This window comes from Dermacentor silvarum, chromosome 4 (assembly GCF_013339745.2).
Source record: "Dermacentor silvarum isolate Dsil-2018 chromosome 4, BIME_Dsil_1.4, whole genome shotgun sequence".
Taxonomy (NCBI): Eukaryota; Metazoa; Arthropoda; class Arachnida; order Ixodida; family Ixodidae; genus Dermacentor; species Dermacentor silvarum.
The window spans coordinates 9415642-9441494 of NC_051157.2; the positions used below are offsets into that span (position 1 = coordinate 9415642).

The 25853-nt window shown below is 45.0% G+C and overlaps 1 protein-coding gene across 1 annotated transcript in view; it reads left to right on the forward strand.

The window, feature by feature from the left end:
- The window catches only part of LOC119449410 (nuclear pore complex protein Nup98-Nup96-like), a 186190-nt gene that overhangs the window by 134164 nt on the left and 26173 nt on the right, over positions 1-25853 (forward strand). Inside the window, 7 exon segments of the mRNA XM_037712580.2 lie at positions 872-1005; positions 8476-8620; positions 10295-10396; positions 17605-17717; positions 18105-18284; positions 20842-20984; positions 25208-25271. Of these exon segments, the coding sequence (XP_037568508.1) occupies positions 872-1005; positions 8476-8620; positions 10295-10396; positions 17605-17717; positions 18105-18284; positions 20842-20984; positions 25208-25271 (881 nt within the window).

A 25853-nucleotide genomic window follows, 5' to 3' on the forward strand; every position in this document is an offset into this window, starting at 1 on the left:
TTCTTTCCTGTAGGACCCCATGGTCATATTTGCTATTATCACAACAATAGACTAACAAACGAACCCTGAGCTGCTTATCTTATGGGGGAACTCACATTTGCTTACCTTGCTTCAAGTGGAGTCTACTGTATACCCTCGTATGTCGAGGTGTGTACGTAACTTCATGGCTTTTTATCACATCGTTAGTGTGCAAAGGTGCGTTTTACAAGTTGTGCAGCAGCATGAAGCATTACCATAGTCTCTGTCCTAGCCTTTACTGTACTTTCCTGTCTTCCTGTCGCTATATTGAATCACCTAGACTGCCGTGGTTGATGACTGCATCAGTGTTCTACTTGGCACAGCCATTGATATTCATAACAAAAGTGAGGAAAGAAATGAAAATCTTTCTTCATATGTACGTGGAGCTCTTAAAATGTGCTACTGCTGCCCCCCCCTTCCCATTTTTTTCCCCATTTAACTTGAACATAGTTCCTCCTTTGTTGCAAAAAGTTAGGTGTGCTGTATATAAAAAAAAAACAGGCAGTTTGGAATAAGCATTTAATTATTCAGTGTTATGGCAGTGTCAAGTTATTCAGCATTTTGTCAGTTATGCATTTTTTAGTAATGTAACTTCATATAAGCAAGGGTCAAGAATGGAAAAAAAAAAGAAGCTTAATTGATAAAATGAGCAAGAAATTATTGCATAGCGAGCCATTGTAAAGTTTCTCAACCAGTCAAAATTGAAATTTTTACAAGTTCTTCTTTCTCCTGGCTAATACTTAAAACTGAAGCATTCTCATGTTTAAAAAGCTCATATGACTCTACAATATTATGTTTTCTTAGAATGAGAAAGGAATTCTGTGTGGTGTGTTTAATGCCTTTGTCCTTGCAGAACCTATGGAGCCTGCTGGCCACCTCGGCATTTTTGCAGGACAGCGCTATCCAAAGCCATCAGCCGCATTTGCAGTCTCGGTGGAAAGAGTGGCTGTTGACTTGGACACATTAAGACCAGACGACATTCAGAAGGTAATGCAGCCAATTGCATGTTCTTATTTTGATGCCTTTCACAGACAAGACCCTGTATTTTGTCAGAAGCCCTGTCCAAGTCTTTGCAGTTGTCTATGATGTTATTGTCATACATTTCCTGCAGCCGTGTGTCATATCTGCTGACAATGGCCTCTAAAATATCCAACACGATGGGCATTGGTGTGCTTGTGTGGGTTTATGTTACCACGGCAAAAAAAAGTACCTCAGCGATTGAAAGCCCTCATAGTTTCAGATTATAGATTTTGCATGGCCTTCTCCACAAGTGCATAAGCCATGTGTAGGGTTGGCTGAATATTCAATATTCGCTAATACTCGATTGAATGTTATGCTATTCTGTATTCACTTCGAATGGGAAGTGTTCAGAACTTTTGAATTATTCGGAACCAACGGATATCAACTTAAAAATGTACAATCGGCACTTTGGGTTTCGGTGAGCAAGTCACATTGCCATTGATACGGCTCATAGCCAAAACAAGCCAGAAACGAAGCCACCACTGAGCCACCATGCCTTTGACCATTGTTTTTTTTTTTTTTTTTCAATTATCGAAGTTCCAAATTTCATACAGCGTCTCGTACAGTTAATTTGATTTTTTGAATAGATGTCAGATGAGCGTGTTTGGCCTTGCACAGGATTTTTCGGCTAATTCGATTCCAAACGAAGGCCCTGGTCAGCACCTATGCATTACTATGGACCCACAATTATTAAGGCGAAAGCCTTAGATCGCTGTGTTTAAAGGCTGTGAGGTAGAGAAAGTCATGTGGCCCAAGGAAGGCCAGAAGCAAACCAAAGCATGTCCAGCCGTGTATAAGAGATGATTAATGATCAGTAAAGTTAAGGATTGATTAGTGATTGAATTAAGGTGGATTAGGGTGCATTAAGGTGAGTGAAGGAGGATTAGGGTGTATTAAGGTGGATTAGTGTGGATTAGATTAGTGATTAAGGTGGATTAGTGTGTAGGCTTTGCAAGGCTTTTGCCTTCGCGTCATGTAGGCGATCACCGGGTAATTCCTTTGTATCCAGTCAGTACGCATGCACCTGACCCCTATGGTGACTCCAATAGCCACCCCTTTAGTGACAGCGTCTGTATCGGTGGAGCTTAGAAGACAGTGAATGTGTTGAAACTTCTAATATTCGATTTGAATTTATTAATATCGATTTGATTTGAGAGACACTTTTACTATTCGAAATATTTGAACCCTTGAAAACTAGGGGTGTTTGAATATGCGAATATCCCCGAATCAAATTGAAAAGTGAACGTTCGAATAATTGATCGAATATCTACTATTTGATATTTCGAATACTCTATATATTTTATGTAGAAACCCGTGCAGTGCCACATGTCGTGTGTGCTGCGGAGCCTCTCGTGCTCAATGCTGCCCAAGCGAGCGTTTTACTTCCTCTTTCGCCGCAGAAGGCGTGCTGAGGGCACCGTGAACGGGCTACTCCTGCCGGTGCAGTAGTGGACTTTGTTTATTGTTAGCCTGATGCGAGGATCACACACAGTGCTGGAATGCCGCAATTCACCGAACAGCACCGCGTCGGTTGTGTCCGCCCCTGTCGGAACAAGGTTTGTCCAGGTCGACAGGACCGATCTAAATGATGACGCAATGCAGATAGAGGGAATGGGAAAAAAAACCGCATATTTCGTAAAGGGCGAAAGCATGTGCGAAGATCAGGTTGGATATGCGACTATGAACTTCCCGCCGCTCCAACTGCCGTTAATCTAACCCACACACGTGATTTCGGGACCGCTCACTGATAAGCCACCCATATGAACATATTAGTGGCGAGCATTCCGCGATGGCTTGCGGCCCGTTACTGTGTAGGCCAGCAGTGAATTTGAGTCATGGCCACGCTGCCTAGGCCGTTAGGTCTAATCGGCATAGCTTCATTGGGCATTGGGGACTAACGTTATGGTTTTGTGCTGAATTGACGCAGATCTAGTCGCAGGATCTGGGCAACACTCCAAAAGTTCACGGGATGACAACAAAGTTGTTAATGGCCGCAATCTTTGCAACACACCGTATGGCAGCCTATCGTGCCCAACGCCATTTCTAGACTTAGATTGGTCTGTTTTTGTTGCTTCGAGCAACCTTTCACCAGATAACTTTAGGTTTACACGACGGGCATGAAAGTGTCATGACCAGAGTGCATGTATTTTCGCGGACAGCGGATGAACAAAAGGAGAGGGAGAGGGGGCTAGCGAGCGTTGCGCTAACTTACCGTGACTCTTCAGATTTTATATCTTTGACAGTTCAACCTGACAATGAAACGGTGCAAACGGCACCTGCTCTTTACTGTTGGCACCGTCTACGTGCGGAGCGGTGATTGAGTCGCATGATTCGTGGTCCTTTTGTCAGCTCCGCTTTTAATTGAGAACCTCATTATATTCTGTACAACAAAATGTCACTAATTTATTAGTTTCGGATAAAAAAAGAAGCACCTGATTCTATTAAACGGAAGTTTTGTGGATAAAAGAAATATTTTCCAAACCTTCATTTACTAGAACTGAGTTGTAATCAGTGCTTGCACACTGATTTCATGTTCCCTTTAGTAAAATAGATCATGCCGTATACCTTGATTTCTAGTAGCTAAGTTGCTGATAGGTGCTTGTTATGCATTCTTGTAATGCAATGCTATGAGACTCTCGAGCATGTGCAGCACCATATTATCTTTCCCAAAATTTGTAAGCATTAAATTTTGTGAACAAATATTATATTCGATTCAGTGCTTCGATTTTTTTCCTTTTTTGATTCGATTTGATACTCAATTCGAAATCTACTATTCAGTATTTGCACACCCCTACCGAAAACTGCGGTTGTCGGTTCTTTAAATCAGCTGCGCTGCAGTACAGCTGTGTTCTGCAGCGAAGCATGCACACTGTATTGCGGAGAAGCATCTCCTCTTTGCAGTGAAGTGTATCAAACATATAAAGTGAGCACTGTCACGGACCTCTGCTAGTGCTTATGGATACCTGACACTTATCAGCTCAAGTACCCGCACTGTCCCGCCTATTCATTCCTCTGTACAACACCAGCCGCTTGGTGTAAAAATCTGTGTCCGCTACCATTCTGGCTAAGTGCCTAAAAACACGGTTTTCAAACTACAAATTTGACCAAGTCGCAAGCTCGGCAATGCTTTTAGACTCTCTCTTTAGAGTAGTTGAGTACCACTAGGATGCTTTAATGGTAAACTTGATTAAGAACCTGACTTTAGAAGAAGCAAGGAAAATTTATACATCAATGAGCCTAGATATGTCTTCAACAATGAAAGCAACTGAAGAGGCTCCTTCCACGTGAGCACTGTGGAAAGACTTTGATAAGCTCATCAACCAGCAGCAATTTTCACTTGCTTGTGGCAGCAATTTCCGCTTTCACAAGTACCCCCTCCCTCAAAAGTTTTCGGAACTCGGGATCCGAGTAAAATCTAAATTTCATCGCAGCCTAGGCACAGGTCATTCAACCGAAAGGTACAGTTGATACTTCTCCCTACAATCGTCACATTCCTGACTTACATTTCACACTCTGTGGTGAAGTCACGAGAGAATTTAAATTGTCATTTTCCGTGCTTTGAAATATTCTGGTTGAAAGATATAAGCATGATAAAATTTTGGGCCATAAAGAAGATCCGTATGACTGGCGTTGTAAGCATGGTTGGCACTGTTAACATGACTCACGAAGAGATACCTGCCGATACCAGACTCTAGCGTGTGCAGTGAGGGGCTCTTTTTGGTGTCTGAAGGAATTGTGACATACAGGAGTACGTCGCTGCCCCTTGAATATGTCAAGCAGCTATCCTTCCTTCACAACAACAATAAATAACTGCCATTGTGATGCTGTCAAGCAAAAGTGTTGTACTAGAGAATTTTGCTGACCACAAAGCATAATTTTCCTGTACATTATTTGCTGTGCAATAAATTTGCTTATTTTATTCGTAGTTCTGTTTAGTGAAAAAAATTTAATTTCAGCAAAACCACAGAGTTACTAAAACACATACACGTCCCACCGTTACCTAAGAACACTCACCCTCTGCACAACCAAGAGTGCAGTCAGGAAAGAGCCAAATCCTTACAAAAATGCTTTGCAAACTCTAAGGATGTGCCTTATGTAGACGCTGCTGAGTATCGTGACCGAGACGCTATGACTGCGGCTGTACTAGATCAGCAAAGTCAAATCATCGCTGCAATCTCAGTTATTGCAACCTCGCTGGAGGTCGGGGAGGAAGTCGCAATCGCCTTGGTGTACGGCTCCTCCATTGCCAAATTTATAGTCAGCGACTCAAAGACTGCTATACGAAATTTCGCGAAAGGGCATATTTTGCCTGAAACCTTCAAAATTCTGGCCAAGTTACCCGAAACCCGGCGCAGATAGACACAACTAGGCACCGGCGCACTCCGGTCTTCCGGAAAACAAAGCTGCTCACAGAACTGGCCATCCCCGGCCGCACGACAACCTCTTGCGATGAGAAGTTCGAATCCCTCCGCCATTCAGGCAGGGACGGGATGGTATCCTACAAGAAAATTCTACAATTCTACCGCCAAGGCAGGGGGCATTACCCTGCCGCTCACAAAAATTTAGATAAAAAGCAACCAGTTACCTGGCGGCTTTTACAGAGGCACACTTTCCCAAACCCAGTGATGTACAGTCACCTCTATCCCGGGCTATGTACACCAGATTGTAAGTTAGGTGCAGGTAGAGCCGATCTTCACCACATCATGTGGGCATGTCCCCTGATACAGACCAGAAAACGCACTAGCTTATTACCTCCCCTTGCCATCTCTACCCTAGAGCAGTGGGAGACTGCACTGCTCAGCTCAGACCCGGATCTCCAACTCCGGGTCGTCCAGATGGCCGAATACACCGCCAAAGCGCGAGGCCTGGCCAACGCCTGAGGAAGAAGAGGATGGTCCCTCCCACTCCCCTCCTCCCTAAACTCCATCTCGGACAAAATAGGGTTTATACTACTACTTCAGCAAAACCACTAAATTCGTATATTCAAAATATATTCTATTCAATCTTCAATCCGCACTTGGGTTTCATTATTTGAATCACTTTGAAATTGAAAATTTGACATTCGCGCACCTTTAGTATTTGATTATAATGTGTGCATTTAAAAATTTTTTTTTGCTTAAAGTGTGGCGGGGAAATTGCTTGCACAGTGCAATCGGATACGAAACCAAAACTGCCTTTGTGGCTTTCATAAACTTTATTGCATAACTTGGATGTATTGAGGCCAAGTTGACTTTAGGAAACTGGCTGCCATTGGGTAACACATATTAGACCCTTGCCCATTTTTCTTGCAAGAAAATCGGGTGCGCATTAGATTTCTTCTTTGTTTATGAGCTTTAATGTCATTCTTACATTAGTTTTCTGCGTTGGACATATAAAGAGTGGGCTCGTGTTTGATTTGGGGACGTGTTGGAATCGGGCAAATACTGCCAAGTGAATCAGCGGTGTGTTTTGGTGTTAATTTGACCTGCTAAATAGTTTGATCAATTTCATCGGGCCTCGTCAATGTCGAATTAACGCAAGTCGACTGTATGCTTAACCTCAACACTGAGCAAAAGCGTTTTGAAGAAATCTTGAACTTGCATTTCTGCACGAAAATATCGACATAACAGCACTGGAAGTAAACTTGCCATGGTATGCAAGTAAGGTGCTCCGCCCCCTTTTTTTTCTTTCTGTTTCAACTTCTGACTCTTGTTTCAAGGTTTTATGCTAAGACCACAACTATTCACTTAGGACCAAAAAAAATTGTATTTGTATTAGTCTAATTATAACACATGGCGCCACATGTTTAATCACCAAAATATGTGGTATATGCAGTACTACGTACCATTCGAACAATTTGATTTGAAATTGTTCAATCAAATTACTATTTACTTCAAATTGTGTTTGAACCTAAAATTTACTATATTTTCCCATGGGTCCTTGTGGCGTTGTAAGCTGCTTTAAGCATATTTTGTAGCATATGTTAATCTAGTATATTGTGTGTATGCAGGGTGTGTCACATACTTAGAGTCAAACTTCAAAAATATGCAAATGCTACATAGCTAGACAAAACCAAGGTAATGTTGTTTTCCATCGCTTGGAGATACTCAGAATATTTTTTGCATTCTGCCTAATTAGATAGTTATTCTCAATTAATAGTCAACTTCTCAATTACTATAATTAGATGAAAAGTGGCAACGAGAAAATTGTAGAGCGACGTGAAAAACTCCCGATACAGCTTCCTGTTGCTCAACACGTGTTACATAAAAGTGTTTTTCCAAGCATGAAAGAAGCCCGCAAATACAGGCAAAGTGCCTCGAACAGCTGGTCGCACAGAAATTTTGCGTGTATTCGCGGGCTTCTTTCACGCTCGGAAAAACACTTTTATGTAGCGCGTATTGAACAACAGGAAGCTGTATCGGGAGTTTTTCATGTCGATTTACGATTTTCTCATTGCCACTTTTCATCCAATTATAATAATCAAGAAGTTGATGAATTAAGACTAATTATCCAATTAGGTGGAATGCAAGAAATTACGGAGTATCTCCAAGCGACGGCAAACAACATTACCGTGGTTCGGTCCAACTACCGTAAAAACCGGACTATAGGTCGACCCCCCAACTAACCAATTCTAAAAATGAAAAAATCTTTTTCAATGACAAAAGTACCAAAAGACCTTTAAACAAATGCGACTCAGCCAGTTGCACAATGGTGACAGTATTTATTTAAATGCTGCTCCATGCCGTGATGATAAGGTGCTGACAAACACGCGGGTCGATGGTCGCATAACACGAAGCCCACGGCAACCCGCCAGGTTGCCGTGGGCTCAATCGCCTTTTTCTTGAAGGCAACGGTGAATTGCCGTCGGCTTCCGCTCATTTTGAAACAAAATGTGAAAAAGCAGCCTGAATGCGATGGCGAAGGCGGCTGTTTACTTCATCTGCCGATTGTTGCAAGACTTTCCTAGTTTTTCCGCCAATGTCCGGTATATAAGACGAGGGTCGACTTTTCGCAATCGTTTTTTGAAAAAAAGTTCGACCTATATTCCGGCTTTTACGGTATGTGGCATTTGCATATTTTTAAAGTTTGGCCCAAGTTACGTGAAACACCCTGTAGTTCCAACTGGCTTGAAGCATTCTTGTGTGCTGTCAGTGCTTGCCTGCCTGTGGCAATGGTTCTCCTCACTTGGCTATTTCCGCTCTCCATCTCTTTCCACGTGCTTCTTTCTAGCTAGCTGTGTTTAGGCAATGCTGTTTGTGCAGTCATCAAAAACTTTTCTCTTCCCTGTTGGCAACTTCTAAGAAAGAAAAAAAAAAGGGAAGGAAGATCTGTTTAAACAACGTTATGAAAGTCTCAAGGCCCCACAGACATACGTCCTCAAAATAATTTGCTGCCTCCCATCAGCAATGGCTTTCATTTAAAATTTTTAAGATCCCTTTCTCTCCTGCCTGGTTGCAGAAGAATGTGGCAGCCATGTTGGAAGTCCAGCTGACGCATTCGTGCCATTCACTGGAAGAAGGCAGCCCCATCTTTGCACCCAATCCAGGCGTGGACTGCTTGCATGATCAGGATGCCTTGATTACGAGACTCCTGACTGAAATGGGTGAGTGCCCTGTTGCCATCAGTTCTTCTGGCAAAACCTTTAGAAGGGCTTTTATTTTGGAGTTCAAATCTGCTAACATAAACTCGTGCGCTCTGTGCAGGTCCTAACAACAGTCGGGCACAGCTGCTCTGAAGCATCTGCCTGATTGGCCACACAAAAAAGAATCAATGTAGATAATTTGGAACAAATACTTTGATCCTTGTCTGAATTATTGTTGCTACAGTGAAGTATAGTAATTTGAAACCTCTTTATTTAAATTTGAACTGTTCGGTTGGGCCTGGCAGAGTTGCATGTATTTGAATAGGGAAGAACTCCTACATATTCAAACTTCTAGAACTGCATAAGTGTTATTTTGAACAAAATTTCTCTTTTGGGCAAATTCGAACCAAAATCCGATGTGTCACCAGCCACCTGAACAACAAATATCTTGCAAATTCACCCGTTTAGCTTTGTGTGAAATGTAGGCCCACAATGCATTGTGGGGTCTCACATGGGCTCTTGGGACAAAGGAACGACAACACAGTTGTGCAAACAATCACAAGGGCATTTATTGCACCTTTCATACACTAATACATGCTAGCCGAATTACTACCAATAGAACATTCACATGGGCGCGCGATAAATCAAGGAAGTCCGACTCACCGCGACCGGATAGCGAGTGAATATGTTCGCCCCATGCTATGACACCATCGCCTAGTCGTTGACGTGTACGGTCACGCGATTGGTTCCGCGTTCGAACGATCCGTGTTTGTCCATACTGGCGCCTTGCTCCTAGCCACACGAGACGGTCTCGCGAAGCGTGGATCGGCGCACGCGCAGGACGTCCGCATCGCTCACCGATTCCAACCCGAAGAGGAAGCGCCTTCCACCTTTTGCTCCCAAGTCACCCTGCCGTTCGTGTCGTTAGCATCGCGACACTCGCGCCATCTCTCGCAATGCGCCGCAACCACCACGACCGCCGCCGGCGCTTAGCCACGCAGAGAAGCCGGATTACAGGAGACGCAAGCTGTGCGGGGAAAACAACATCAGGGGACGCGTGAGAGTCGCGCATCCCCACAGCATTCAATGGCTCTCTAAGTAGCGGTGTAAAGTACCATGGATCAATGTTACAGCACACTATGATCACATGCTGCACTTCAATGCATAAGGAAATGAATGATGCAGTGAAGAATTGAGCACATTCTGCATCGCCAATGAATGGCCAGCAATAAATGTTGTGGCATCATCTGATAGGCCTGTAGTCTAGGGGCATGTGCGATTATTCTTCTCTTTGCATTTGCAGTTTGAATTAGCCGCACTCACTCAGTGATCCCTAATTTTCGATACAGCACTTCTAAAATTGCATGGTAAAGCACCAGCGCTCGATGCTATGGTGCTGTCACTGACCAATAATTTGGACAGCTTAGTAGAAGTTTTTCACATAGCACTGTCTGATTATTTGAACTCCTTCCAGCTTCGCCTACATGACCGCGTGCTAACTTGGGTACTGAGTTGAGCAGAAAAAGCTATATTTGTTTTATATGTTGCCAGCACATCCTTGAAACTGAAAGTAACGAAACTTATTCGATCCAGTCATAGCCAGACTCTGCCTAATGGCACAGTCGGAACCAAAAGATTTAAGAACCTGAAGTAGTTCCCTGCTCTTTTTTTTATGCCTACTTGCTTGTCTTCCAGGTCCTGGTCATGCTGACTCTGCAATGATGCGGCAGTTTCACACTATTCTGGGTCTCTGCATTGCCCTGTGGGGTCGTGCTCCTGGCTGCAACCCTGAGAGTGGTAAGCATTTGGGACATCAGTTTCACAATTATGACTATCAATCTGGTATTGCATAACTGATTGTCAAGCATTGTGACTACATTGACAAGCCACTGTGATTGTCAGAGCAGCCTAAGCAAAGTAACTGTAATACAGTATAGACCATTTATAACGTAACCGCTTATAGTGCAGGACCAGATAAGTACGGCCTTTTCAGACGTTCGTTAATTTTCCCATAGCACTCCATCTATACGCATACCGCTTACAGTGCAGCCGCGTGAGACAAAATACCGGTTATAATGCGGCTTCTGCGGGAAAATCTCGCCGACAAGGGCGGTAGCGAGCATGCTTCTCAACGAGGTGCGCCCACCGATGGGAGAGGAGACCAACGAGGGCAATGCAGAGGAGGAGCATGAGACGTGGAGCATGAGTCCAAGGGCGATAAAATCGTCGCCGCGCGCCGTACGTGCGAGTGAAAGCGCGCGGGGGACGTGCACCTTCACGGAGATCGAGCGCGCAGCAGAGAGCAAACTCCATCGCGTTAAAGGCCGTGGGGGTACGTACGGGAGGTAGGGAGGGGGGGCGACGCTGTGCTGCGGCACCAAATGCGTATCTTGCAACCGGGCGCAAGGGGAACTGACGACGCAATCTCCCACGTGAAAGGAGCAAAGCGGGAAGGCAGCACGGGAGGGAGGAATGGGGGGGGCAGCTTCTACTCTGCCAACAAATGCATTCGCGCCTTTGCCGGCTGTCGATGTTGTCGCGCGCATCTTATCTTGAAAGCGATCTCCATACGGCTCTGACCTTTCTTTGCGCTCTGCTTACGCTGCTCAGTTTTCGTTGAAGTGATCGACCACGCGAACCTTCGCTTGCTGCGGCGGCCGCGTTTCCCCACGCCCGCGTTTTGACAGTGGTTGTCTGCGGTCATCGAGTCTATTCATGTTTGCTTGTGCGCGTTGACACCACGCTTGTTAATTCAGTTAGTAAGCGAATGTGTCAAGTTTGTGCAGCCGATAAAACTACTATCCCTACTCCTTATAGCTCTCTACTAATTTGCTATCGCAATTGATGCTTAGCCTTTCGGGCGAAACTGAGACATTTTTTTTTAATTCTTACTTTGTCTGCTTCATGTGAAGATCGTGGGTACTTGGACATTAACCTTTCAATGTTCGTAAATTTAAACGGATGCTAAACTCCCAGTTGCACGCTTCGATTCTCAGATACGCGCGGCGCGGTCTACATGTTTTGCATACGTGCAGGGCTTGAAAATCGTTGTTTTGGTTATAGTGCGGTACCGCTTATAGTGCAAATATTCACGACTCCGGCGACTTACGTTATAAGCGGTCTACACTGTACATGTTGTCAGGCAGTGCTGCCAAAAAGAGAAGAGCATTTGTAAATAAAGTATAGAGAAGAAACACAGGACAAATGCTCACTGTATCGGGCATAGTTTATTACGCAAGGGCCAAGCCCCCATGTCTCCTTCAATCAGTAATTATGACGGGCTGTGAATAATTGTATACCTGCCAGCTCCCACAAATTTTTCATGAAGTTTACAAATTTTACGAAAGTTGTGTCAAGCTTTATGAAAAATAAATTTTGCTTATGAAGAAGTTTTGCTCATCGGTTTCGAACCCTGCCATGGGGGTCTTCTGAAAGACACCAAAGGGTACTTGCTTTGAAGCAGGCGAAATCGGCAACAGTAAAGTCCCTGTGATTTAAAAGCAATATGTTACTTATCAGTCCCTGCTGTTTCAAGTTTACTGCTTGTGCACTGCGTCTGAAGGTTATTTAGTCATCATTAATAAAGTGAAAATGTGTCCCAGAAATGACGTGTGCGCAGGACAAGGTTTAAAAAGAAATGCTCGCATGTCAATTTATTCTTTCGGATTTAGGTACATGCCACACCATCTGGTCGCAGCAAACTGCTGCACAAAAGCTTTCTGTGAGCTCACGGCTTCACAGTCTGTTCTTGAATTAGCTAGTTCTCAATATCTCGGCTTATTTATCAGCAGCTAGTGGAACGCTGGATGGCTATGATTTCATACGGCACTCATTGCTCGACACAAATCAGCACTTCTGAAAAAAAAAAAAGCAATTTCTCTACTCTGACATCTCGCAGCGAGCATTGTACGAAACCAGGGGATTACAGCAATTATAAATGTTGTGTCAAGGTAGGAGTAAGTGCAGGAAAGTAGCAGGAGCAGAGCAGGAAGTAGGGTGGCTTGGCAGCACAGCTGCTTTGGCACGCTGCCAGGCTGCTCACAAGAGTTTTCAGCTGTCACATCAGGCAAATTACTAGCTATGTTCATGCACACTCAGATTTTGTCCTAATCAGCACAAAATGGTCACTAAATCTTCATTATGAGCTACAACCAGGTTATATGTCCATTTATAGGAAAATTTGTTTCTTCAAAATGAGACATTTTAACACTTTCGTGACCGCGGGAAAATCGGTAGTTTTCGGGTGGTGTAGGAACTATTCTTTTTCCTGCCACAGAAAATCTTTGATGTTAAAGTGTATAGTATCAAATTGTAGAGGAATAAATTGTCTTTCTAACGGTATTAACTTCAAACAACATATTTATTAAATATACTACAAAAAATTATCAAAACAAAACAAGTGTAACCAAAATGAAAAAGTTAGACAAGAACATCAATGCTGCTTTGCACAAGGTAAACATAAAAAAATATTCGAAATATACATTTGGAGCACAAGGGCCAAATGCAACAATCCTGCAAATATAAGCTCTGTATGTACAAAATTTCTTTAGATGCATAGGAAAACATCAGCCCTGGTGAACCACCACCGCGCCCTTACAAACCGTCGCGCGGCACTCCAGAGCGCGGTGCTCGGATAAATGTTTCGTGTAAAGTCCAAGGGGGATAAAATCATCGCTGTGCACCGCATGCTGTATGTGCGATTGAAAGCGTGCGAGCGTGAGCCAGCTATCACAGCTCAATCTCTCGCATGCAAGGGAGGAAATCGGGAAGGAAGCGCATCATCTTCCATCGTGTGCAAGGCTCTGAGGGGAGGGGGGCACGTTCTACTCCAGGCGGCCGTGCACGCCAGCCAGGGTCACTTTGTCTTGAAAGCCATCTCCGACGGGGGCACAGTCCACCGTGCGCTGTATTTTCGCAGCTTAGTTCACGTTGATGCGAGACGCAGCACGAAAGTCAATTCGCTCGCTGCTGCTGCCGTGCTTCCTCACTATAACGTTTTGACAGCGAGTTTCCACGGTCATCAAGTGAGATGTATTCATGTTTGCTTGTGCGCGTGACACCATGCTTGTTAATGTGGAGAGAGCCGCGGCGGCAGCATGCTTTCACACGCGCCCGCCATTGTCATTCTGGCCGCTCCGCGTGAAGAATACTGGGATGTGTGGCCAGTGCAGCTCGGCCCAGCTGGCGAAAAATAGGAACGGAGCTATTCATGCGCCAGCAACATTGGGAACGTGCCCGAAGGCGCCAGACACGTCGGGTGCATCGTGTTGTTCGAGTATAGACGCGAGTTTGCCACCGTAACGTCGGTGAGCTCGAAGCACGCACGTGTGTTATGCCTAAGTATATATGCGGCTTGAGGGGAACGTTCGCAGTCTCGGTTCACTGCCGAACTTCCAGGCAGCCGCACTGTAACCAATATTTCGTCTCCCGCAACTGCACTATAAGCGATACGAATATACATAGAGTGCTATGGGAAAATTAATGGGGGTCTGAAAAGACAGTATTATATCCAGTCCTGCACTATATGCGGTTATGTTATAACTTCTTATAAGTGGTCTAAATGTACAGAAGTGTCTGTGCAAAAATTAAGGGGAAATATGATATGTACCTCAACGACCGATTTTTGGACTCCCTAGGGGCTGCGAAAATGCCAGGATAATCGGGCAGTCTGAAAAAATGAATGCATGCCTTTTACTGCTCCAAGGGTTCAGATTGCCACAGGCATGCCCAAAATAGCTCTAAAGGCCTGCCAGTAACACTTAGCAGGCGTATTGGTGCTCATACTGTGACAGGAGATGGCGGGTGCACACATGTATAATTAAGGAGTAATATACATACCGTGTTCTGTGAGAGTGGCCTATTTCCACTCTTGGTATGTCTCATCACAATACACTGCCTATGCTTGACTGCGTAATGCCGCTGCATTGCGGCAAAGTTTACTTTCAGGAACCAGCATAAGGCAACGCTTGCCCCTTATTGTGCTTTTCATGCTTTGAAGCCATCAGCGAAGATGACGAGGGTAGAGTCGGCACCATTGCTGACAGCGGCGAATGTTTTCGCTGAGAAACACGCGTAATAGCGAACGTCGAAGCAGCTAGGCTTAGCGTTGCCATGGGAAGGCTCTCGGCAGAACGGCATGTGAGAGTGCTGGTTTGAGGCTGCAAGATGATCAAAATGGTGGTGACGGTGGCTTCGATTAATGCCATTTCGGACCTGCGACCATGGCAAAAAGTCTGGAAGATCAGACTACGATGGATCTTCAAAACATTCAAAATTTCAGACGTCCTTATACATGGGCTCTATGGGGTATGTGTCAGTGCCGCGAAGGTGTCCGAATTATCGGGCATGTCTGAAAAATCCCTACAGTGACTGTTGCTTCATTATATCCATAAGTTGTTTATAGTGTGTTTCATTATAATCAGGTTTGACTTTGTTGGAAAGTTGAAATACAAATCAAATTTTGTACTCAGGTGTGGTATCTGGACCTCAATAGCAGCTGGCAATTGCAAATTCTAAAAGCTTCAGATTCTTCATGTGCATCTTATACACTGACATTTCTGGTATTTTGCTTATTATGAAACTTGGGATTTTCCCCATGTTTTGGGACTTCTTGTTTAACTCTTTCCCTACCATGGGGAAAATAGGTGATTTTTGTAGGTTACGGCAGATTTTTTTTTCTGAAGGAACTACTGCACTACTTTATGTAATACATAAACAAAAAGCAGAATGAATGCACTTTTCATGAATGAAATTTAACGAGATGTATACATATCATAAAAAAGATATAAATTGCCAAAATCAAGATTGTGGGATGAAATTGAACAACGTTTGTAAAAACACAATTGTATCTAAGAAAAAAATGTTACTAAAATTATGAGATATACAAAATGTATTGCCGTCTAATAGGCACTATCTCCAAGAAAATCAACTTTTCATTGAACAGGTATTCTGCTACAGAAATTTAACTGCAAGCACTACAGTTGGGCGTTCTGGGCTGCGGCCGCCGTTGTTCCGTGCTCTTTTGTGTCGTCGTCGCTCTCAGAGTCAGTCTGACGAAAAAGCAGCATCCTCAGACTTGCTGCTGCTCGATCCATCGATAAAATCGGCTGCAGACACAGTGGAATCACAAGATCTGAGATATCCGAAGCGCGCATGCTGTTTTCGGAGGCGGCCATATTTGCTTTCTACTTTGACACTCGCAAAACTTTGGAGTGCGTTCAAAAATCACCGCCTCACGGGAAAAAAAGTTAACTGCTTAGAAAACTAAAATATAGTTCTCCTCCTTCACATTCAATAACGCAGTGTGTCCATGTGCGGCGCGGAAGGTCTCAAAAGCGGTGTTTCAAACCATTGATAGCGGGCTAACGATGCCCAGTGGGCGTGATACGGAAAGAGTTAAGGGGGCTTGCTACGTATCAAGCTTAATACAGTAAAAGCTCGATGATACGATCACGGCTAATACGAATTTCCAGATGATACGAATTTTTCTGTGGTCCCGGCCGAGCCCCATTACTTTGCAACGTGCTAGAGAACGGTTGTTACGAATCGATTTTCAGCCTGCGTCGGTTGATACGAATAAACGCCGCCCCACCGACGGCCGCGAAAGAGAACAGCGCACAGTCACGCGCTTTCTCTCCTCTTTTGGTGCGGAGGCGCGGCACCGGACAGCGCGGACTCCGCGACTGGGCTCGAAGAGTTTGAAGCAGTGGCGCTTCAAGAAATAAATGCTTTTTACGTACATGTGCCTGAGTGAGTGCACCTCTGACTCTTTAATTTAGCTACAGTCGAATCTCGTTAATTCGAACACGCTTATTTCTAACATACCGCGCACTGACAATGCTCTTAGCAGTGCGCCAAATAACGCGGCGGCGCCTCCGACCGGCATTGCTCCGACACCGCCATAGAGCAAAAGCTCAGGAGAGACCCCTCAATGCCGCGCGCGAAGGAACGGGGGAAAAAAAAAAAAAAAAGAACCCGCGGCGGAAATTTCCCCCTCTCTCAAATTGCAAGGTCGCCGTTTCTGCATTGCGCCGGAACAAGCGTGTACGTGCCGACTAGAGTGTTCCAGACAACCGGCACACACTAGTGCCGACGTCTCAGCCAGCGGATAAAATGGCAGTGAACCCTTCTCCTCTATTTTCTAGTCACATGTTGACCTTGCACGCTGCGGCAGCAGCGCAGAGGGAAGCAGCGGCGGAGGCACAGTCGGGCCAACGAAACTGCCGCGCCCGCAAACGCTCGCTTCCCGATAACGGCAGAAAACGAAACTTCAGGGGCCGGCTAAAATAAGCTGGCGCCAGCACGGCGGCGGGCGCGCACGGAGATGTGCGCACGCAGTCGAAGGTGAGAGAGCTATGAGGGAGTTGAGAAGGAGGGCGAGGGGAGCCACCGAAGCGGCGGAGTTGACGCGGCCAAATCCGCCTCCCTGGCACGCCCTCCTCCCTCACCTTCGACGGTCTCCTCGCGCACCCGTTTGCCGGCGCCACCCGCTCGCTCCCTGAAGCTTCGTTTTCTGTCGTTATCGGGAAGCGACCGTTAGCCGGCGTGGGCAGTTTCGTGGCCCGCGCTTGCTATGCGCTTGCGCGCCGCGATATTTCACGACTCGCACCGTTCGTGCATCGTGCTATGGTGCACGAATACTTCAAAAATACGTCCTTTTAATTCGAACAAATTTTCGGGCCCCTTCGAGTTCGAATTATCGAGATTCGACAGTAGTTTTAATTGTGTTTCGATGATACGAATTTCGGCTAATACGAATATTTTTCGTGACCCCGTGAGATTCGTATCATCGAGCTTTTACTGTACTTTGCAGTGGGTTTATTTCTGATTGCTCAATTGCAAAGTAGAAGTATTTGTTCTGATTATTTTTTCTTTGTGAATGAATCACCTGTTCACTGCAGTTGGTTGTTATCACTTCCTTTGTGTCATTTTTAGAAGTTGCCAAGATAGCGCAGTCATATGTGTCTTCATGTTTCACTTGTTTGTATCGCATGGGATTTTGGCAGATGATGTCACCAGATACTCTTACGCGAAGTGTCGCAAGGAGGCACTCTCAGACTGGCTCGTGGATACAACAAAAGCTGTCATTGAGGCTGAAATAACAGACCTTCAGAGAAAGGCGAGTGCTTTCTTTCTGTATTTTTTATAATACGAGACTTAAGCACTAGGCATGTGCGAATAGTGATTTCTCAGTTTGAAGCGAATAGTAACTTTTTTCGAATAATTGGCATGTTTCGGTATCGTTCCTATAAAGTCATTAATAAAGAAGTTAATTAGTGAAATTTTGTTGATAGTCACATTGGCATTGTGCAGATTAGGGGTGTGTGAATATCAAATATCACCGAATTGAATCGAATAGTGAACGTTCGAATAATTTGATTCGCAAATCGAATATCTGCTATTCAATATATTCGATGTAGAGACCTGCGCAGTACTATATGTCATGTGCACCAAGAAAGGCTTTGCTTTGTCAATATTACTAAAGAAGTTAACACGCACTGTGCAGGAGGACAGTGAACTGCTGGTGATACTGAGCTATCTGAGCGGGCGGGATGTATCCAAGGCATGTGCGGTGGCCCAGCGGTCACGAGACTTCCGCTTGGGTCTGCTACTGTCTCAAGGTGGCTCCAACCCAATCTGCCGACTGATGCTGCAGAAACAGCTGGACCACTGGAAAAAGTTCAAGGTGAGTTGGCTAAAGGGATGGCTTTATTAGCTTCCCTTGAGCATCGTGCATTTATCTTGGTTACTTCTGCAGCGGCTCCTTTCTTTTTTCGATCTTGAAAAGAGGACAGTAACAGCTGATCTCAATTGTGACTTTCAGATTTTGCTGTTGCTTCACTTTTATCGAAAGGAAGTAGCAGTTGCTTTTTATTGCAGCCATTGCTTCATTAGAGATGCAAAGGTGCACATAACACTTTTGTTACATTCATCATGCGTGTATGCATGCTTGGAGGCTAGACTAATTTAATCATAATTGCATATGGAAAAACTAAAACCGTATGTACTCGAATCTAGGCCGACTCTGATTCTAAGCTGACCCCCCAAAAGTTTGAAGCCAGAAAAAAAAAAAAAAAACTTCCCTCGAATGTAGGTCGAACGAAAAGCGAGGACAGCATTCGCAAAATGAAACAGCATTTATTAAATATGAACATGCCGAGCTCATTCTATGTCACCATCGTTGCTAGCCTCATCGTGCTATCTTCCTTACTGCTGACATCTTCAAACAGTGCACTATATTTGGTACCATCAAGCGCACTAGAGATGCTGCACTTCTTGAAGGAGCGCACGATTAATGTTCCTGGGTAAATGCCATCCTCGTTGCGGCGCACGCAAAAAGCATCTCCCGTGGCCCCCTTCAACGACATACGTTTTTCTTATCGATGCCGAAGTTCCGCCCTGCTTGAATGTTTGACGATGCCTCTACGGCTAGCACAACTACTGTATTTACTCGATTCTTACGCGCCCTCGATTGTGACGCGCACCCATTTTCCGTGAGGAAAAAAAAAAGTCCTTTACAGTACCGCGCATCTCATGCTTTCAAACAGAAATACAACTTTCTGTCATTTCGAAAAACAGATTTCCTCCCGATGCACTGAAGTTGCGATGAATAAACAAAGTCGCAGTTTCGCCCGAAAGGCGATGCATCGAATGCGATAGCAAATTAGTAGACCGCTATACGAAATAAAGATAGCATTTATCGGTAAAGATAGTTTTATGAGCTGTATAAAGTTGCAAACATTCGCTTAATAAATAAATTAACAAGCACAGTATCACGCGCGCACAAATAAACATGAACACTTCTCGCTCGTTGACCGCGGAAACTAACTGTCAAAACGCTGGAGAAGCGCGGCGAGCGAATTGACCTTTGTGCTAGCATGCCTCTCGCTTCAACCGTGTTTTTGCCGCTATAAGCGGCAAAAACACGGTACGCGGCGGACTTTCCCCTTTGCAGATTGCTTTCAAGGTAGGGCCAAGGCGATCGTATCGCCGAAGTGGATCGTCGTAGATTACGTCCTGCTTCGGTCCACTGAAACCGTTCCGCATTGCTTTGCTGGTGAAAATCCTCTCCTGTTTGCGCCAGTCCCGCTCCCAAGTTTCGGATTCTCCGAACGCCCGTGATGCGGCCTGATTTCTGTCCGTCTCCGCACACATGATCACTTTCCTTGTGCAAATGTATTTCCATTTTCTGAGTGTAAACTCTGCTAGTTTCATCTTCTTTGTGATTGCCGGAATCAAAGGCACACTACATTTAATTAAATTTAAATAAAATGGGATGTACATTAGAGAGAGAGAGAGAGATTTAGTATTTGAAGAAAGGCAAGGGATGTGATTAGATTCAGGATTCATGTTGGAATCAAATAAGTACTCCCGAATGAAGCAGTTGTGTGTTCGTACGTTTTTTCAGTCTTTTTTTTTTTTAATTTTATCCGTCGGATAATTTGACCAATTCCATCAGTCCTGTCATGTTCATACTAACAGAAGTCGACTGTATAGAGGTTCAATTATACTGTCAAGGCTGACAAAAACATTTTATAAGTTGCCTGCATTGCTCATGGAAGCATGTGCCAAAAACCAAGTGGCAGCAGCCACAATTTCTTAGTCCTTTGCTCCGCCCTCCCTTACCACAGCCAGACGTGTCCACATGAGGTCCATGATCTAGCTGCTCATAAAAGGTCGTGGAGCGTCTGCTGTGCTGTGTACAATCACCAGTGGGCACACGGCAGCACAGAGTTCACATTATCTGTGGCAGAACCAATTTAGGTTGGAATTAATAGGCAGTTCTATGCAGCCGGGTAGGACCATGGCAATTCATTTGAATTTTCAAAAAATTAAAATAAGCTTGGAAAAACTCATTTTAGACTTGACAAAAGTACATTTGAGACTGTAATATGACGGTTAGAGATGCTTTTTGCATACCTTTTTTGAATACTTTGTGTTCAGAAACAGTTCAGAAAAGCCTTGGGAAAGCTTTCTGGTTTCTCACAATTGATTATCTGCAGGACCATGCATGCATTATAAAGCTCTTCAGTGCGACCATGTCTGTAATATCAATTCGATAATATCAATTCACTCCAAAGCTTTTAAGATTTCTTTTGTGGCAGTCCTTCTTTGTCCTTAAGCACTTCAATGTTATTTTTAGCAACAATGATGTGAAAAAAAGGAAAATTACCCAAAAAAATGCTTTGTGTTCTAGCTGTGCTACGTAGGCAGTAACGAGGCAACCACGTTTACATTTGCAGCATGACCGATATATCAATCCGGAACGAATCCGGGTGTATGCCTTACTGGCTGGATTGATGGTTTGGCCAACTTCAGACCCAAATGAGACAATCAACTGCTGTGCTGACCTCGACTGGAAAAGAGCTCTGGCACTGCATCTGTGGTGAGTAGGAGCAGCTGACTGGCTATCTGCCACACAATACGCACAGGTGCCCATCCTTATTATCCCACCCTAGTGTGGGAAACAGTCTAAGTAAGCTTACCAGTAAACACAAATTTGTGTAGATACACAAACCAACTCGCTGCACCTTTCTTCCTGGTCCTATATTTTTTTTATTGGTGCTGTGCTAATACTCGAACATCATCGAATTGAATCCAATGGCGAACGTTCGAATAATTTTGTTTGCGAATCAAATGTCTACTATTCGATTTTTCGAACATTTAATGTGGAGACCTGTGCAGTGCCACCTGTCGCATGCCCCTCGTGCTTAATGCCACCCAAGTGACCGTTTCGCTTCGTTTTTGGCGCTTAAGAAGCGCCAAGCGCATGGCGGACGGACTGCCCTGGCTTACACGAGAGCAGAGCACTCCTCGACGTCAAGACGATGAGGGATCGTGCACGCAGTGCCCGAACGCCGCAGTTCGCAGAATGACGCCGCATCAGTTGGTACCGCCTCTGTCAGTACATGCTTCGTCCGGGGTGACAGGACTGATCGAAATGATAATGCGATGCGGACAGAGGGAACGGCGTTGCGCGTATTTCATTAAGTGCAAAAGCATGAATTTGCGATGAAGTGGCAGATTATCTGCGGATAGGCACGTGGATCATGTTGAATACGTGGCGATGAACTTCACACCACTTCAACAGCCGTCAATATAACCTTCATGCATTATCTCGGGACTGATCACTGATGAGCCACTCGTACAAACATATTAGCGGCAACCATCCTGCAATGGCTTGCGGCGCATTACCACATCGGCCAGCGGCTGCCTAGGCCATTAGACCTAATGGGCACTGCTTCATCGAGCATCAATGACTAAAGTTACGATTTCATGCCGAATCGACATAGATCTATTCACGGCAGCCACAGACACTCGGAACTCTGACAACCCGCCTCACCAACGAAAGCGAGTGTGTGGGATGGCACTGTACGGAAGTTGTTTGCAGCAGCCAACTTTGTGACACACATTTGGAAGCTTCTCGTTCCTGACACCATTCGTAGATGTACATCGATGTCTTTTGGTAGCTTCGAGCAACTGGTCACAAGACTAGCTTTGTAATTAAATGGGGGGTGTGAAAGACTCATGGCCTGGTTGCATGCATTTGCACGGGCGGCGGGTGAACGAAAAGAAAAGGGGGGAGGGGGGGGGCCTCACGCGACCTTGCCATTATCCTTCAAATTTCAGAACCTTTGACAGGTGGTAAATCACGTGCCAAACCTGCTGGGTGTGGGCTCCGAGATCACATTGGCAGTGGTACAATCTCGGAGGCCATAAGCCGGTCGAGCCAAGCCGACACAGCGAAGTTCGCTTGCCTCCTCAATCACACGGCGCAGCGCTGTGTTGTGTGCCACGTGCTGCTCGACCTCGACGAGCCAAGTAGATAGGGTTGTCAATATCGATGAACGATTAATCGATTAAAAGTATCTCGCAAAACGTATAATGTTCATCGATCTCCACCTTTCATATAATCAACTTAATTGATTAGACATGTTTCATTCATTGTTTTTGTAAGATTGGCAGGAATTGCGCGAAAATTTTGAAATTGTACTAGAATGGCAGAGCACGAGCAGTGACTGTGCGGCTGTGGTAGTGTGACTGTTTTTCCGAGTCCCGAGGGATGCCAAGCCAAGTGCTTCCCCTCTGTTCCCCCACACCGCACACGCCACCACAGCGACCGAAGCCAGGTGCTTGAAATGCCCTTGCAATTCAAGGCATGCTATAGTTGATCGTCATGTCACTCCCAGTCCACTAAAGACAGTGACACAGCATTGGCGCTGGTTTGGAGCACGTATTTGACATAGCGAGATAGTTCATGTCAATTCCAGCAAACCTATAGCTTCTGAGCGTCTATTCTCACATGCTGATTGTGTGGCGATTCAAAGAAGGTGTCAGTTTCACCCAACATCCCAGCCAATTGACATTCCTTCGCTCTGTAGAAAATAGCATGTGGCTTAAAATCCTAAACCAGTAATTTTCTTATCCCACGTGCATATTGCAATTTCTTGCAATGCCTATGGCAGAAATGTATCCGTGACCAACTTGCGCATGCAGTCTGGACTGTCTCTATGTGAATTGCACTGCAAACTTTACCGACTACAGATGCTCTTCAGTATCGTCACCAGCCAAAGAAAACTAGACTTTCATTCATATATGCAGTTTAATATCACTTGACAGACTCGAGGCAAACACGAGAAAACATTATTAATACCCCAAACGAGAACCAACACCTATTTCTATTCTTCCTTTCCACGAACAATATGAGAATGGAATTCATTGCCACGCGAGGTGACACAAATGATGCACCCTCACCTTTCTTATCAGCCGTGTCTATCATTGTTTAGTAAGGTTCCTTGCTCATCGTTTGATACGAAATGAGAAGGGGAAAAAAAATGTGGGAAAAAAAAGAAAATAAGAAAAGGGCAAAAAAAACACTTTCGTTTACCCACTAATGTTTGTTCCCGCTACGTGTCGTTTATTGCTGCCTTGGCTGCCAAAAGGCCGCTGCCAGTATTGAATAAATAAATGAAATATATAGTAATACCTCATTAATTCGAAGTCTGCCAAACCACAAGAAATCTTCAAGTTAGCGCACTTTCTACTTACTTGAACACAAGAAAAAACTCCGAAAAATGGGACAAAACTGTGCGACACAAACGTGGCACGTTTATTTTTCGCGTAGCTGTACTACTTGAAGTAATCATTGATGCAGGGTTGCTTGGTACGGTAGTTCACTGCACATGGGTCATGATCTCTTGTCCACTAATCATGTGCAGTGTCTCAGTCAGGACCGCTACGCTCAGCAAAGCTGCGGACGACATTCATGGACTCTGTAATCATTGCTGGAGCGGGTGCCCGAGTGGGCTCATAATAGTCCCTGCCATCACCTACTGACACAGTGTCAGCGCTGTCAGTGACTTCATCTTCTGCATTAGTGCCTGCACGTCTGCTTCTCTTTTCAAGTAGCTGGTGAAGCCTAGTTGGCTTAGTCTGTCGCTCCCGTCGCTGTCTTCGTACACCAGCAGAAATACGCACGTGGCCGAGATTTTTCATGCGATCGGGAATCATATGCGCACAACAACACACCAGCAATGGAGAGGGGTCCATGAGACCTTTCTAACGAGAACGCAGTGGGCGTCGCCACAATGCCCTCTGGACGGCTGTAATTATGCTTGAGTCCCCCTGCAAAAGTGTTTCAGAAGCTGCTGCGCTTACCTTTGTGCTCACTCGTAAAAGCCCAGAGGGAATATAGAATGGTAGAAAGAGGACCGGTTTCATGGCGGCATTGGCTTTACTCATTTTCTGTCTCCTCTTTAGACACAAAATGCGTAAAGCCAATGCCATGACAAAACAGGTGATTAACAGCCTTGCCACTATTCACTCATGGCAGCTTGCATACATTGGAGAATCGCGGGAGAAGGGAAAGGTACCGTCGGAAAGCATGTTTCATTTGGTGTCTCTTCAATAAAAGAAACGCTACTACTATAGTCGGGTACAACTTAAGAAGACAGGAGAGGCCCCCGCCCAGATGACCGAAGCACCGCGGCCGAGCTCGAAGCGCGGGCTGCCATGTTCTCCGTCGGCGGCATTACGGGGCCGTCCGGCTTGTGGCGTCAGTCTATAGTGCGTGCCCATTGGTGGAGGCTCGTGTGCATCCGCCTTTGAGGAGCAAATGCCGCTGCCTTCTAAAGTTGTACCCGACTATAGACATGGCAACAGTTGTGGACAAACTAAAAATTTCAATTCCAGGTATGATACAGCATGCTCGTGCTATTTCTGAAAAGTAAACATCGTGCTAGTTAGTCCATGCAGACAACTGATGCACAGTGTGCAGACACAAAGCTGCGTTAAAGTACTGCAGCGTCAAGATGAGAATACGCAAGCGGCGGTCCAGCAAACCGTTGCTTCAGCAGTACTAACCTACTCACAGGCTGTGAACATTGGCGCACAACAACGCCTCGAGCAAACACGTCTCGCTTTGTGTTCTGTGTACTACGTAGAAAAACAAGTGGTGCACGCAAGGTACCATTTAACATCACATCACGACTGTCGTATGCCGTAAACATCACTGCCAAATATTGTCAATGAACGCAAACAGCATGGAAGAGTCATACTTGCCAGAGTCATACTTGCCAGAGTCATAATTGCCTTGTTTATTTATTGCAGGTATTATTGCCCTCCAACTGGCAGCATCAGTGACGCTGTGGCTACTTATGAGGCTGCTTTTGAGGTGAGGCTATGAGCATGTTTTAGTTTGCCTGCCCAAATAAAGAAGACAAGTCGTGTGTGAGTAAGGAGCAATACAAGAACTCAATGTGGCCGACAAATGAAGATATAGATATCAGGATGGCCCGGTTGAGAGGTGCAAGGACAGGGGCTGTAAAGTGTAGATCTTTTGTGGATACTCTGTAGCATTCTTAACCTCCGCTTCAGTGGCGTAGCCAGAAATTTTGTTCGGGGGGGGGGGGGGGGGGGCTCATGTTGCAGCGCGGCCTCCTCCTTATAGGATTTGTCGAGGGATCAAATACATGTATAATAACTGCATTGCCAATGCCATTGTATATTAGTTGCTGCAAGCGAATTATTGAACGCTACGCACTGTCAAGTAAATTATGTATTTTTTCCATGAAAGAATATACAGTATAGACCACTTATAATGTGACCTGCTTATAGTGCACTACCGGATATAGTGCGGTTTTTTCAGACTCCCGTTAATTTTCCCATAGCACTCCATGTATACACGTATCGCTTATAGTGCAGTTGCGGGAAACGAAATACCGGTTACAGTGCGGCTGCCTGGGAGTACGGAAGT